This window comes from Leuciscus leuciscus (genome assembly GCF_965113295.1).
Source record: "Leuciscus leuciscus genome assembly, chromosome: 3".
In the NCBI taxonomy this organism is placed as follows: domain Eukaryota; kingdom Metazoa; phylum Chordata; class Actinopteri; order Cypriniformes; family Leuciscidae; genus Leuciscus; species Leuciscus leuciscus.
The window spans coordinates 58,453,474-58,468,537 of NC_138727.1; the positions used below are offsets into that span (position 1 = coordinate 58,453,474).

At 41.2% G+C, this 15,064-nt stretch overlaps 2 protein-coding genes across 2 annotated transcripts in view; both read right to left on the bottom strand.

Moving 5' to 3' along the window:
- Nucleotides 1-13,704, bottom strand: part of LOC309493638 (sialoadhesin-like) — a 190,702-nt gene extending 176,998 nt beyond the window's left edge. Inside the window, exons 1-2 of the mRNA XM_082162792.1 lie at nucleotides 13,420-13,704; nucleotides 12,724-13,062 (exon numbers count right to left, since the gene is read on the bottom strand). Of these exons, the coding sequence (XP_082018918.1) occupies nucleotides 12,724-13,062; nucleotides 13,420-13,483 (403 nt within the window). The 5' untranslated portion in view covers nucleotides 13,484-13,704. The remainder of the gene's footprint in view (nucleotides 1-12,723; nucleotides 13,063-13,419) is intronic.
- On the bottom strand, nucleotides 6,286-12,644 carry LOC309494740 (B-cell receptor CD22-like; the record flags this gene model as incomplete). Its single annotated transcript, XM_082164151.1, has 7 exons — nucleotides 6,286-6,806; nucleotides 6,897-6,974; nucleotides 11,358-11,397; nucleotides 11,514-11,610; nucleotides 11,694-11,936; nucleotides 12,032-12,346; nucleotides 12,443-12,644. 7 exons carry the CDS (start codon nucleotides 12,642-12,644, stop codon nucleotides 6,741-6,743), a joined length of 1,041 nt encoding a protein of 346 aa, XP_082020277.1. The 3' UTR covers nucleotides 6,286-6,740.
- Nucleotides 13,705-15,064: the final 1,360 nt, after the last annotated feature.

The following is a 15,064-nucleotide window of genomic DNA, read 5'->3' on the forward strand; positions in this document are numbered from 1 at the left end:
CTTCAGACACAAGTCAACCTAAATGTCCCGAACCCCGAATGTGAACAAGGGAGAGGTTAATTACGGTTTAGGCAAAATCGCGATCAAACGCAGCGCTGTATGGTTACTCAACCTGTGCTGCTGCGGCTCTGTTTACTGGCCAGCGTTCACCCGCATCTGCCAACGCGTTCTTACTGCTAAACGTGACATAATAATTACCCCAAACACCAGCGATAGAGCTTTGGATGTACTGTATATTATATCAACGTACCTGAAAGCAACTTACAATGCCATCACCACCAGCCCCGCTATAAATAAACTATAAATAAAGCACATTACTAAAGTAATCCGCGTATTTACACCGCCAGAAAGAGAGTGTCAACATACCTTAAAGGGGACAGGGGACCGAGAACCGAAACAGAAACAGAAACAGAAACGCCAGGAAGGGAAGAACCCAGACCTACGAGACCCGTACACCCATCAAAATACGGGTCCTTAAATATTACGGCCGCTTCCACCTTATTGGAGTCAAGCCCCACTCAACAAGGACCAATCGGCAGGCCAAATCACTTATCCGGCCAAATTAAGAAAACTAAAACAATTAACTTCAGCCATACTCATTGCGACTGGTTTAGAAATGGTTAATTTAAACACACAAGCCCTTAACTTCCTCTTTTAGGCCAGATCAAATTGAGCAGCATCAACCGTAAACTGTTGACGAAGATAGTCTTGTGGGTTAAGATTATACAGTAAGAGGTAATGACACCAACTATGAAAAACAGCATTTGGTCTTCGTAATAGGCTTATATTTACTAAAAAATCACATCTAATCATCACATAAAGATTTTAAAGTTTTAACCACAAGGATATTTACTCACTGAGCTGGAAAAATCATATAAAATATTTGATCAACAACAGCATATTATCTCCGAAAATCTGATTTTTTTTTTGGACAAATGTGTGTGAATATTTACAGTATTCACACAGACAAACTGGGTTTAGTTGTCACACGTTTGCTCCAGTGAATATTTCTAAAGGTAAAGATTTCTTTTTAAAAGTCACTTTCTGTATAGAGACACAGCTTAAAGACTTGGGCATGGCCGGCGCTAGGGAGGGGCTAGCAATTGCTTTAGCACCGCTGAGAAAGACCAAAGCACTCCCGTAGCACCCACACACAATTTTTTTTCTGGAAGCAATAATATACAGGCTGGGTGTTAAAGTTGAAAATAAAAGCAACAAATGAAATAAATAATAAACGGAGCAATTCCAAGAGGGTCCTCACACCATCGGTGCTCGGGCCCTAAAAACATTTGACTCATTACGCATACATGACGTGGTTTGCAGCTACTGTTGCACTTTTCATAACGTCATAGCATGCAAACACACTAGAACTTTTGACCTTAAACCTTATAGTGACTGTGTGACAACTAGCCCCAGTCTCCCCTATAACATATTTGAATATAAAGATTGATTAGTAAATGATTCTCTTACCGTTTCACCAACACTCATATCACTGCCGAATGAACAGGCTGAAACCAGCATTGGGTTTTTATGTGGTCAGCACTTTATATTCAATATGAGGATATGAAACTTCATAGTGCTGATAGCAGAAGTAAAGTTTAAACACAGTGACATAGCAACATCAGAGACAACATTAGACTAAAGTAATAAAACAAAAGTTAAATTGGATAAACTTTATGTCAGTCTATAGAGATGCTCATGAGCATGTTTTTACACATGCATAACCTGTTTCTATGACCATGAAAATACACAGCAAAAACTCCAGTGTAAATGAACTCTCCTGGGAGTTTATATGGCTCCAGACTCAAGAGTGTTAAAGTGTTAAAATATGAGTGTTAAATTAACACTCAAGAGTGTTAAAGTTAATGAGCTAATTAAGTGATTCATTGAGTGATGATTGATCATTATTGAAGACACCTGATGTCTAATTTTTAAGACACCGTTATGGTGATCAGTGTTTGCTTTAGTTGGGCTCTTGACCCTTACATCATTAACTTTAGAGTTTGTTTGACTGTTGTTTCTGAGTTGTAACAAGTTGTGAACAATTTATGTTTTATTTATTTTAATGTTATTTCAGTATATACAGTATATTAACATTTAACATTTAAATAAAAGTCTAATAATTTCAGCAAGTCTCAAGATGTTATTAAAATGAATAAATTATGGATTTATTTGATAATGAAAAGGGTTATGTTTAAAATACAAGCCTTCACTCTAAAAAATGCTATGTTGGCTTTAATTAACTTTTTTTATGTCAACATGTTCCACGTAACTAGGTTACGCTGGATTTATGTAACATTATTTATTTAAATTAACTTAAGTTAATTACATTAGGTTAATCCAATGCCGTTTAGTTGAATAAGGTTAACAGTCTTAATTTTGTCCAAACAATTAAGTTAATTAAGTTCAATTATCCTAAAATTAATATTATTTAAAATATCTTTACTGTAACTTTTGATCAGTTTAACTCAACCTTGATGAATAAAAGTATTGATTTATTTTATTTATTTCCCCCCAAAATAAAATTAAAATACTTACTGACATTTGAAGAGTAGTGTTTAATGTTACAAAAGCTTTCCATTTCAGATAAATGCTGTTCTTTTGAACTTTCTATCCATCATGGCATCATGAAATAAAAATGTAAAAAACTGTTTTCAACATTGATAATAATCATAAATGTTTCTTGAGCATCACATCATCATATTAGAGTGATTTCTGAAGGATCATGTGACACTGAAGACTGGAGTAATGATGCTGAACATTCAGCTTTGATCACAGGAATAAATTACACTTAACTGTATATTCACATAGAAAACAGCTGTTTTAAATTGTAATAATATTTCACAATATGACTGTTTTTGTTTGTATTTTTAATCAAATAAATGCAGCCTTGGTGAGCAGAAGATACTTCTTTTAAAAACATTAAAAATCGTAAAGATCTAAAACTTTTGACCGGTATATTTATTTTACCAATATTACCAATATATTATAACCAAATATGGCTGTAATGTGATTGGTTATAAAAGGCACACGTGGTCCGAGTTAGCCATTACGCTTCAGGTTGTTTTGGCAACTTAAAATAATAATGTAATCATCATTAAATGTTGTGATGATTTAATAAGTGAAGCTGGTAATGCTGTTTGTGGAGTTGTTTAATCCTCCTCTGCTGAGATCTTCACAGATTTAATGTCTTCTTTTATTTCAGTTGATTTCTTCTAAGGCTGTGGCTGAAGTCAGGTTGTAGTTTCTGTTATTGTTGTTCCTCTTTCCTTCTGCTTGTTATTACTTAATTATCTCATTAGCTCTGACATTTTGCCTGTAGTGTGCACACTGAGCAGTGTTCATTTCATCTGGCTAACCCATGTGGGGCCTACATGGAAACTGTGGACAAAACTGTCTAGAACCCAGTTTGATAACCCAGGCCAAACCCATCTTGGCCCCACATGGTTGTGCTGGTTTGCTACACGATTGGGCAATTCAGTAATTGGAAATGACATCACTCAAACATAAAACTCATATATTATTTTAAAACAATCATGAACAGTTTTCCCAGACTCTTATAAGGATATGAACTGCAATATCTGCACAGAGACACAACAATATATAAATTATTTCTGAGGGGTGGACTTAAAGTTTGCTGTGGGATCATCGCCCTCTAGCGCCAAATCATCACAATTTCAAAACATGGTTTGAAACATTATAGGCTTGTTCGACTTGAACCGGAGCTGCACAGACTGATCTGTAATTGACATCAAAGTACCGCGAGAGCGATTAGAGAGCGGACGGCTCGTATGCTTTTCAATCGCTCTCGAGGTACTTTGACGTCATAAACCGATCAGTCTGTGCAGCTCCGGTTCAAGTCGAACAAGCCTGATGACGTACTAAAGTCTCGTTTGTTGAAATCACGTGACAGGTTGATACGAGCTTCAAAGCACCAATATGAAACAATGGGCTGAAATTGGTCCGTTTATTTTTGCAAATTTAATTTCTATTTAAAAAGAATAAAGATAAAATATAGATCCAGAGATCATCGTCGACTGTGACGATGTGCATCCGTCACCAGAATTGTAATACAGAATGCACAGTCTCAAATTCAAGGAAATGAGGAGGAAATATAGATTAAGTTGAGATCGTTTCGGCTCCAAGGCCTCTAGTCATTCGCTTTACCGGATAAAACTGCATGGCGAGCACCTGCTATCCTGAGGGAACCTTCGGAGGGAACCAGCTACTAGATGGTTCGATTAGTCTTTCGCCCCTATACCCAGGTCGGACGACCGATTTGCACGTCAGGACCGCTGCGGGCCTCCACCAGAGTTTCCTCTGGCTTCGCCCTGCCCAGACATAGTTCACCATCTTTCGGGTCCCATCGTGCGCGCTCTCGCTCCACCTCCACCTCCCCAGCGGACCGGGTGAGACGGGCCGGTGGTGCGCCGCCCTCCGGGGAGGGGGGATCCCACCCGGGCCGGCATGCGCCGGCCTTCACCTTCATTGCGCCGTGGGGGCTCGTAGACACCCTCTGACTCACGCGTGTGTTAGAATCCTTGGTCCATGTTTCAAGATGGGTCGGGTGGGTGGCCGACATCGCCGCGGACCTCGAGCGCCCGTTTCAGCGTTTCTCTGAGGACATCTGCTGGTCAAATGCATGTAAATGCAAAGATAAGACCCAGGAACAAGCTAAATAATACAACACAATTTATTGATAATATCTGAAAAATCCTTCAACACACTGATGGATATTTTAAAGACTATAGAACATAATATACAAGAGAAGTCTTTCATGATTAATATTAGTGTTTTCATTTTAAATTAATCTTACCCTGGTAATTAATCTTACCTATCTTACCTATCCAATATTTATGTTGGATTTGTGTAATTGTAATTATTGATTATATCTTATAGTATCTATGAAACATCTGTATATTGGGTGTTTTATTTTATTTTTTAACACCTGACATGTAAAAACCCATCGCCCATGTTTGCTCATCGCCCTCTAGCGTCAAAGCATCAGAATTTCAAAATGTGGTTTGAAAAAACTACTAGCCAGTTTAATACACGCTCTAAAGCACTCATTCAAAACAGAAGGTTGAATGGCCATGTACCTTTTTATAATTTAATGTGTTATTTAAAAAGGAATAAAGATAAAACCCTTTAATAAACTGCTATATATTATCGAGCATGATTTACTAGTTCTTTAAAGCTGCAGTTGGTAACTTCTGTAAAAATGTATTTTTTACATATTTGTTAAAACTGTCATTATGTCCTGACAGTAGAATATGAGACAGATAATCTGTGAAAAAATCAAGCTCCTCAGGCTCCTCCCAGTGGTCCTATTGCCATTTGCAGAAATACACCGCTCCCGGTAAGAAACAACCAATCAGAGCCAGGTGGAGTGTCTTAGCAGTGTCAATCAAGCTTGTGTACGCGCTGATCACCCCCCTCTCTCGCACAGCGCCTACAGTCGTTCAAAATCAAGATAGCCGGTGTGCCGCAGCTCTGCTAATGGCGGACAAACAACTAAAACTGCCAATTTCTCGAGTGGCACCAGCTCACGCAACAAAGACAGGTAAACGGAAAAAGACCGATGACGATAAACAAGCCCGTCGGAGCCCATTGACTCAGTGTCAAAACTCTAGCCGCATAACATACAGATAAAATGTCACGCACTGTGCAAAGCAACAATTGAAACCTGCTAATTCACTGGCTTGTCATGTTGCTGAAATAATGTACTAGCAAACCTTATTTAGCATTACACATAATTACTTAGATACTGTAACGTTACCATTATTATCTTGCTAGCTATTTATAACTTATAGAAAGAGTGCAACGTTATGAAGTTACATTACATGTATTGCAAAATACGTAATGATTTGAGGACCAAGTTTGTAGTCAAAGTATGGGCAGGCCATAGTCAATGTAAAGCATATTGTTGAGGTTTCGTCCCTACCAGTGAATGTGCGATAACTGTTTATCCGCCGTCATCAGTGTCCCTGCATGTTTACTAGGTAAATAATGCGTCTTCCAGCACAGCGGTCGGAGTCGCGCGTTCATGTGTTTTGGGGGCATGGCTTTGGAAGAAGCCCAGAAGGGAGGGGGTGGAGTGAATGGAAATAATGAGCTGACTTTAAAACAGTCGTGAGAGGTCTACAGACACTCGATTTTTATACTTTCTTTTTCAGAGTACTTACATTTTAATTATGTATTGATATATAAATAAAGTTTAAACAAATTTGGAAAAGATGTTTTTTAGACAATTCCTACCTACCCAACCTTTAATAAAGCAACAGCTCACAGTGGTAAACTCATTTATTAATGAATATAATCCATTACTTTCTACAAAAGCAATGAGAAACATCACTTCTCTGCAGAATGGAAACTCTAAAGGTGTGTTCACACACAAAGTTCTTCATTTTCATTGGTAGTTGTGATGTGGGCGTGTCCAATGATGCAACAAAAGATGAGTAAAGTTTAACTTATGCTTCATCTTAGCGCTGCGTCTTGGCATGTATTGTTATTGTTAAGGGAAACACATTTGCTCAGATCCGCAAACATTTTTAAAAACCACATAAATAAAGCAAACACTACAATGGTACAAATAATCTTTCTCACATATTTTAACAATTTGATTACTGTTGGTGAGATTGCTCGTATAATATAGATTGAAAAGACTGAATATAAGGACTGTATAGTATCTATTGAGGAGTAAGAGTGATGGGAGTTTCTTCTTGAGAAGACTTGAAGAGCTACTGAAGAGACAGATTCTCATATTCAGAAGAGCCGGACTGGTGAACAGCAGGATCCGAGACAGACTGTGTGAAAGACAGAAAGATTATTACCTACATTTTGAATGAACAAACTGTTTTGCAATTTGCACATGTAGTTTTCAACATTTCACTTACTGTGAGTGTGTCGTAGAGGTCAGATGATCTGGACTTGAGGTCAAGAGCTGCATATGTGTTTGCACTGGGATCATCGTTCTACAGGGAAACGTACTCAGTTATTATAGCGTAACCTCGGTTCCCTGAGATAACTGGAACGAGTACTGCATCGCTAGACACAATGGAAAATCTCCTTTTTCTCCAATTCACTGCAGTTTTAATAAAATCACGCAGTTAAACTGCACGAGCCAATGGGCAGGGCCAGCCCTCTATATAAGCATGCATTCTGCCCGTAGGAATCAGGTTAATTCGACTGAAGCGACGATACGGCAAGTCGTGCAGCATGACAGCACGGCCGGTGACACAGTACACGTTCCCGTTATCTCAGGGAACCAAGGTTACGCTTGTAACCGAGTACGTTACCTATCGATACGGTTCACTCCTATTGCGTTGCTAGACTTAGAACTGTGGAATGACAGTCAGTCTAGGGCCCAGGCCTAGGGCGCTTCAATAAGGGCCCAAGAGTGCCAAGGCTAAACAGGGCTGAATACAGAACTTCAGACAAAAGTAACTTCTGAAAAGCCCTTTATTGAAATGTTATTTTCTTTAATGTGTTGTGTTACAGAGAAACAAGTAATTGTTGTTCAATAAAGTTAAATATGTTAATGTTGTGAATACATTGAAAGGTAAGAAAATAATCAGAGTTAATTAAATTTTGCCGGAGCTTACAGCCTGTCGGTTCCACTTTATTTAGATAGTCCACTTTAGACATTCTACTAACTATAAGTAACTTTGCAACTACATGTCAACTAACTAGTATTAGTAGACTGTAGTAGACTGTCAGTAGACTGTTAGCTTATGGTTGTTTTTGTCACATTCACCGTCTTCTTCCTCATCTGTGTGTGCACTACACTTCCCATCATCCTCCTTTGCACACCTGCACTCTATCAGCGATCATCATCATCACCTGCACTCCCTCGTTAACAAGCCCTATATATTCAGCACTCTCCCTTCACTCCTTGTCTGGTCTTGTCAATACATGTCTTTTCATGACACACAGACTTGCTACATCACCTACCTGCATACTTACCGTCGATCCCGATCTTCTTCAGCCTGTCTTCAGTCCATCTTCATCTGCAAAGAGAAAGAGAGACTTGATTATCATTCAGCTAAGCTTCCATTGTTTATCTAATTTCGGTTTACTCACCATTCTTCTCTGGATCTGATCCATTCTGCTAAATAAACACATTAAACTTACCATCTCGTCTGTTTCCTGTACGAAACCTGACAGAAGACCAGACCAAGATGCAGAATCCTTCGGATTCCAGAACGAGTCAGCTTTCATTATTCTACGCAGCCCTGTTCATCATCCGGTTGGTTCCTGCCGAGCCGGCATTCCAGTTCGGGTCCGAAACGCAACTCAAGGAGGATGACTTCTCCGATCTCCCTCCTCTCATCGGCCCAGTTGAACCACAGCCACCAGTCATCTTCACTTCCTCACCCATCCTCATCCAGAACCATATCGAGCCTTCAAGTGTCTGCCCAGATGAACCAGAGCCTGCAAGCGTCTGCCCAGTCGAACCAGAGCCTGCAAGCGTCTGCCCAGTCGAGCCAGAGCCAGCAAGGGTCTGCCCAGCCGAGACTGCTCACAGCGACTGCCCAGCCGAGACTGCTCACAGCGACTGCCCAGCCGAGACTGCTCACAGCGACTGCCCAGCTGAGACTGCTCACAGCGACAGCACGAAGCCCTCTTCGCTGCTGGTTCCGTCCAGCTCAAAGCCCTCTTCGCCGCTGGTCCCGTCCAGCTCAGAGCCCTCTTCGCCGCTGGTCCCGTCCAGCTCAGAGCCCTCTTCGCCGCTGGTCCCGTCCAGCTCAGAGCCCTCTTCGCCGCTGGTCCCGTCCAGCTCAAAGCCCTCTTCGCCGCTGGTCCCGTCCAGCTCAGAGCCCTCTTCGCCGCTGATCCCGTCCAGCTCAGAGCCCTCTTCACCGCTGGTTCCGCCCAGTTCGAAGCCCTCTTCGCCGCTGGTTCCGTCCAGCTCGAAGCACTCTTCGTCGCTGGCCCTGTCCAGCTTAACGCCCTCTTCATCGCTGGCCCTGTCCAGCTCAACGCCCTCTTCATCGCTGGTCCTGTCCAGCTCAAAGCCCTCTTCATCGCTGGTCCCGTCCAGCTCAGAGCCCTCATCGGCGCTGGTCCTGCCCAGCTCAAGGTCCTCTTCACCGCTAGTCCTGTCCAGTCCTGACCTGCCCTCGCCGCTGGTCTCGTCCAGCCCTGACACGCCTTCGCCGCTGGACTCCTCCTACCCGGAGCCTAAGCCCGTTAACCTCCCCAAGAAATTTTTTTGGGGGGGCAATAAGTCCTCTCCACCATGGCCACCCGAAGGGTCCTCTCCGCCATGGTCACCCGAAGGGTCCTCTCCACCATGGTCACCCGAGGGGTCTTCACCGCCGTGGCCGCCCGATGGGTCTTCTCCACCATGGCCATCTCCTCAGCCTGCTTCGCCGTGGCTGCCTCCTCAGCCTGCTTCACCATGGCCATCTCCACAGCCTGCACCGCCATGGTCGGTGATAGCATCCTGGAGTCTCCTGTCTGTCGTCTCCCTATCCACCCTCCGGTCACAGACTCCAGGATGCCCACCCCCTCTCCTGTGTTCTGCATTCTACGGCACGGTTCGCGCCTAGCGGGAGGGGGGAGTAATGTCACATTCACTGTCTTCTTCCTCATCTGTGTGTGCACTACACTTCCCATCATCCTCCTTTGCACACCTGCACTCTATCAACCATCATCACCTGCACTCCCTCGTTAACAAGCCCTATATATTCAGCACTCTCCCTTCACTCCTCATCTGGTCTCGTCAATACACGTCTTTTCATGACACACAGACTCTCTACATCACCTACCTGCATACTTACCGTCGATCCCGATCTTCTTCAGCCTGTCTTCAGTCCATCTTCAGAGAATCTTCATCTGTAAAGAGAAAGAGACTTGATTATCATTCAGCTAAGCTTCCATTGTTTATCTAATTTCGGTTTACTCACCATTCTTCTCTGGATCCGATCCATTCTGCTAAATAAACACATTAAACTTACCATCTCGTCTGTTTCCTGTACGAAACCTGACAGTGTTCGGGTTAGTAGAATAAATTGACTTGTAGTTGCCAAGTTACTTATAGTCAGTAGAATATCTGTTTGGAGAACATCAGAATAAAGAGTTATCAGATATTAAGCAGACAGTCTATTAATACTCTAATGAGAGTTAGTTGACATGCAGTTGCAAAGTTACTTATAGTTAGTGGAATGTCTAAAGTGGACTATCGAAATAAAGTGTTACCCTCCTGTCTCACAGCGTTTCTTTAATTATTCTACAGAGCCGACAAGAGTGATTCATTCAACTTACCCATACAGGCTTTCCAGCCCTGATGCTGGTAACACTCACTTAGTCCCGTTCATTCAGCCTAGTGGCTCCATTCTTGCTTCGTCTCATGCTTGAGAGAAAAAGAATGGTGGAGAACGAGGAGTCGCCGCTTTCTTCAGAGAAAGCAGTCCAATAATGCAGCGAGACGAGACTCGCGCTCTCGTACTGAAAGTATCCGTTATCAATGAACGTGGCTTGCGGGGACGGGGCCGGGGCCGGTGTTGTGCCGAATTTCAACCCCCGCCAAATTATTACCCCGCTAGCATTGGAAGGTTTAGGATTAGTCATGGGGGAGGGGTTATGATTAGGGGTGGGGTTAGGATTAGCCAATCAGGTACTGACTTCTACGAGGTGGGTAATAATTTGGCAGGGGGTTGAAATTCAGCACAACACCAGCAAGCGAAGCAAATCGCTTTAGAGGCGTTTTAAAACAAACGCCAGCTAAAAGTGCTCTTTTAGAGAAATAGGCTCTGTTATTCTGTTATTGTCATTCTCAGCGGCAGAATGCACCGAAATTTCCCTTTATAGTACTGGCCGGATAGCTCGGCGGGCTCTGTCGGGCTTTCACGCCATAGGTTCGTTCCTCTCCGCGGAGCATCCTTTGGCTTGTGCAGTTTCACTGCGTGATTTTATTAAAACTTCAGTAAAATCTGTGAAAAAGGAGCGATGCAGTACGAGTAAACCGCATCGATAGGGAACAAGGAGAAGGACTTACAGCACAAAACAAGACATTTTAAATGCTGTGAGTTCACGTCTCAGTATTTGTCAGTTTGCCATGAGATGTTTGAGCAGTCTGATAATTTCCCAACATATTATGTAATCTGACTTGATCACAAACTGTTGCCGTAAAAGGAAGAGTCTTTGCCAACTCCCTAGGAACAGAAGCGTCAATCAAGTATCAAAAGTGTTGTCACTCTACAGTCTCTTACTCAAACAGTAAAACATAATAATGCTCAAATCAATATTTCACATTGGACCAGCTGTAAAAAGAAAACCATCTCTGAATTTACAAAAAAAAGCTAATTTTATTCTTTCAGTGATATTATTCTGTGGTTCTTTGATCATCTCACCTCATTTATAGCAGATCTTCTGTTTATCCTTTTCTTCTTACTGTCAAAAACACAAGTAATTTCATTGTTTCATATACCATTAATAATCAAATATCTTTCTGAATTAGTTTGAAAGTATTATATGTATGCACTCTTTATTGATATACTTTTATTTACATAATAAATGATAATAATAATAATAATATGATGATGAAGAAAAATCCTCCAGATGCCGCTGTGATCACAGTCACATTACCACCAGCAACATGATGAACTGAAAGAGGAAGATCATCATGATTAACTCTCCAAACTGATGAATGTTGTGAAGATACAGGAGTGTGTTAATAAAAGCTTCACCTGTGACAGTTACAGCGTCTGATCTCTGAGATCCATGTTGATTGTGAGCCTGACAGTAGAAGCGTCCACTCTGTAGTGCACTGAAACTCTGTCCAGATCCAACAGCTGAGGTTTCATTCTCCTTAAACCAGCTGAAGTTCAGAGCAGGAGGGTTTGAGTCACTGATGCAGTTCAGAGTCACTGAATCTCCCTCCACTATTACACCAGATCCACTCATCAACACTGAGACGTTTCTGGGAGGATCTAAAACAGACAAAAGAAACTATAAATCCATGTTTTGCGATTGTTAATCCACTAATTTGTTTGTTACAACAGTGACTGAACCATCATTTACTCACACATGACGTTTAAAGTCACAGCATTAGAGTATTTCTCTCCATGTTCATTGATGGACTTGCACTTGTATTCTCCACTGTCATCAGAGCTGATCTTTGAGATGTTGAAGATTCTTCCAGATGCTGCAAAAGTTCTTCCTTTAATCCAGCTGAAGTTCAGAGCAGGAGGGTTTGAGTCACTGATGCAGTTCAGAGTCACTGAATCTCCCTCCACTGTTACACCAGATCCACTTATCAACACTGAGACGTTCTTTGGAGGGTCTAAAAAGTACAAAAATGAAAACCTTAAATCATCTAATTCAAACACAATCTCCAAATCTTAAAAAGAACTAATGAATCTGTACTCACACATGACATTGAGCTGAACAGCAGGAGAGATGTGAGTGTGTCCGTCTACAGCACAGCTATATCTGCCTGAATCCTCTCTTCTGACTGACTGCAGCAGGAGTTCATTGTTTCTGTCTCTTCTCTCAGTTAATGGCTGTGAGTTTCTGTACCAGATGAATGTTGCTCTGTCAGTCAGAGCGCAGCTGCTTTTACATCTCAGATTGACTGAATCTCCCTCTGTCACTCTCTCAGGAGACTCCACCTGAAGATCTGAACACAACACACACATTATATCTAGTGCTGCTGTCATACACTGATTATTATTCAACATAATGCACAGAAGAAGAGATAAACCTCACCAAAGTCACCTGTGACAGTAAGAGTCACTCCTGGTTTACCAATCCATTTTTCTTTATCAGTGATGAATCTGAAATAGTACATGTCTTCATCCTTCAGTGTCACATGACTCAGTCTGACGGTGCAGTTCTGCTGTTTATCTCCCAGATACTGAAGCCTCTGACTGTATTCAGGGTCCTCAGACAGATCTAGAGGCTCTTCACCATGTATTAACAATTTAGCCCAGAACACTTTCATGATCTTATATCCAGTAGGGTATGTATAAGTGCATCTCATTATCACTGTTGAGTCCTTTAGTGCACAGATGTGTGAAGGACTGTAACTCACACCCCAATCAGCATCAGAAACCCCTGAAACACAGATTATAGGAATAGTTTACACGCACACACACACAAAAAAAAGTTTTACAATTACCCTCATGTTGTTCCAAATCTTTACGTTGTTATTTTTCTCTGGAACACATGAACTGTTTACATTGCAACACAACTGAAATAATAGTTAGTGATGTACAGTACATAATTTGTCCACTGATTTTTATCTTGGTACATTGTAGTTTGGTGGAAACAATGAAACATTTAGCTGAATTTTAGTTTTTACTAAACTAAAGACTAAAATTTGCGTAATATTATATTTTTGATTCATAAAAAAAATGTGAAAGGGGGATCAAAAGGATGATTGACAAAAGTTAAAATGAACTCGTAGCTCACCGTGAAATGCGAGAATCATGAGCAGAAGTATCAGAGGAAGAGGAGGAGCCATTCTGACGGACATCACTGCAAGATCAACAATATAATCAGGCTTGATTCCAGAATCTGATCACTGAAGGCGCTTCTGTTATTAGTTACAGTGCTCAAGTGTGTAAGCAACGGCTCCTTGCACCACCGTAGCAATAGCATAATGTAGATGGGAAACTTACAAGATTACAAGTCATAACTTTAACAAATAATTATGCAACAGCGTTCAATAGTATTATTAGGGCATGTGTTGCTGACATAGTATAACTAATAAGTGATTTCAATTGTCAGTATCAAGACAGTATCAAGTATAACTGGATCACACTCCCTTTAACCCTTTACGAATTTTAACTATTTAAAAAAATCATAATAATATATATATATATATATATATATATATATAAAAAAAAATATATATATATATATATATATATATACAGGGCTTGACATTAACACCCGCCAACCCGCCAAATGCGGGTGGATTTTGATCGTGGCGGGTAACATAGTCACTCCAACTAGCCACTTTGGCGGGTTGAATAATTGTAGTCTTTTCAAAAGGCATCTGAAATAAGTGTGACACTACGACACTACAACTCCCATAGGTCTGTCAACGAATATTCTAAATTCGAATATATATTCAAATAGTTTTAAAAAACAGAATTTCGAAGGTGAAAATGAATATTCGAATGTGGAAAAACGCCCGCGGTAGCAGAGGCGCGGCTGTCTGCTTTGCGAGTGGGCGCGCTGCCTGAGGGGTCAGGGACAGGTCATTTTATTTCATGTTAAACAGAAACATTACTAAAGTGTAGGCTACTGTACTGACTGAATAGATATTGCATGAATAAGGTAGGTTAGATACAGCAGTTTCATGCACTGCAGGCTTCCACTGGTTTGATTATTTACCGTTTCATGTCAAGGAAAAGTTCCATGTTTACCACAGCACAGCTCGCTCGCTCGGAGCGTTCAATGTCGGTTCTATATACTGTAAAACTTCAATTAATGTTAATAATATTTGTTTCAATCACAGAATGAAGCCTGCTATATAAGAGTCGCGACCTTAAATTGCTTGCACAAAACTCTTGATCAGCACTCAACATTTGCTTATTGTTGTTGTTCATTCAGAGAGTGTGACGCCTCATTCGCGCCGCAAGACCTCCAGACGCGCGTAAACGCGTCTTTACATTGACTTAACATTGAAATCACTCGCGCCAGACGCTCTATTCGCGTTTGGTGTGAACGCAGGATGAGGGTGAGAGAGAGAAAGAGTGCCTGCAAGTGAGTGAGCGAGTGAGAGTGAGGTCTGCGATCTTGGCCATTAGTTGATTTACTTGTTTTTGTGTAGGTAATACGTTGTCAAATATGTTTAAACTTAAATAAACTACAGTAGTTATGTCTCTTTTTTGTATTAATTTGTCCTGTTATTGACGTAATGCGCGTAATTGACAAAATGCGCAACCAGATGTCCGAATAGCTCGAATATAGGCTATGCCTGCGTCCCAATGTGCATACTATCCATCCTAAATAGTATGTGACATTAGTAATTGTCAATACTATTTAGGGCAGATAGGGTGGATAGTATGCACATTGGGACGCAGGGTTTTATGTTTTTTTTGTTTTT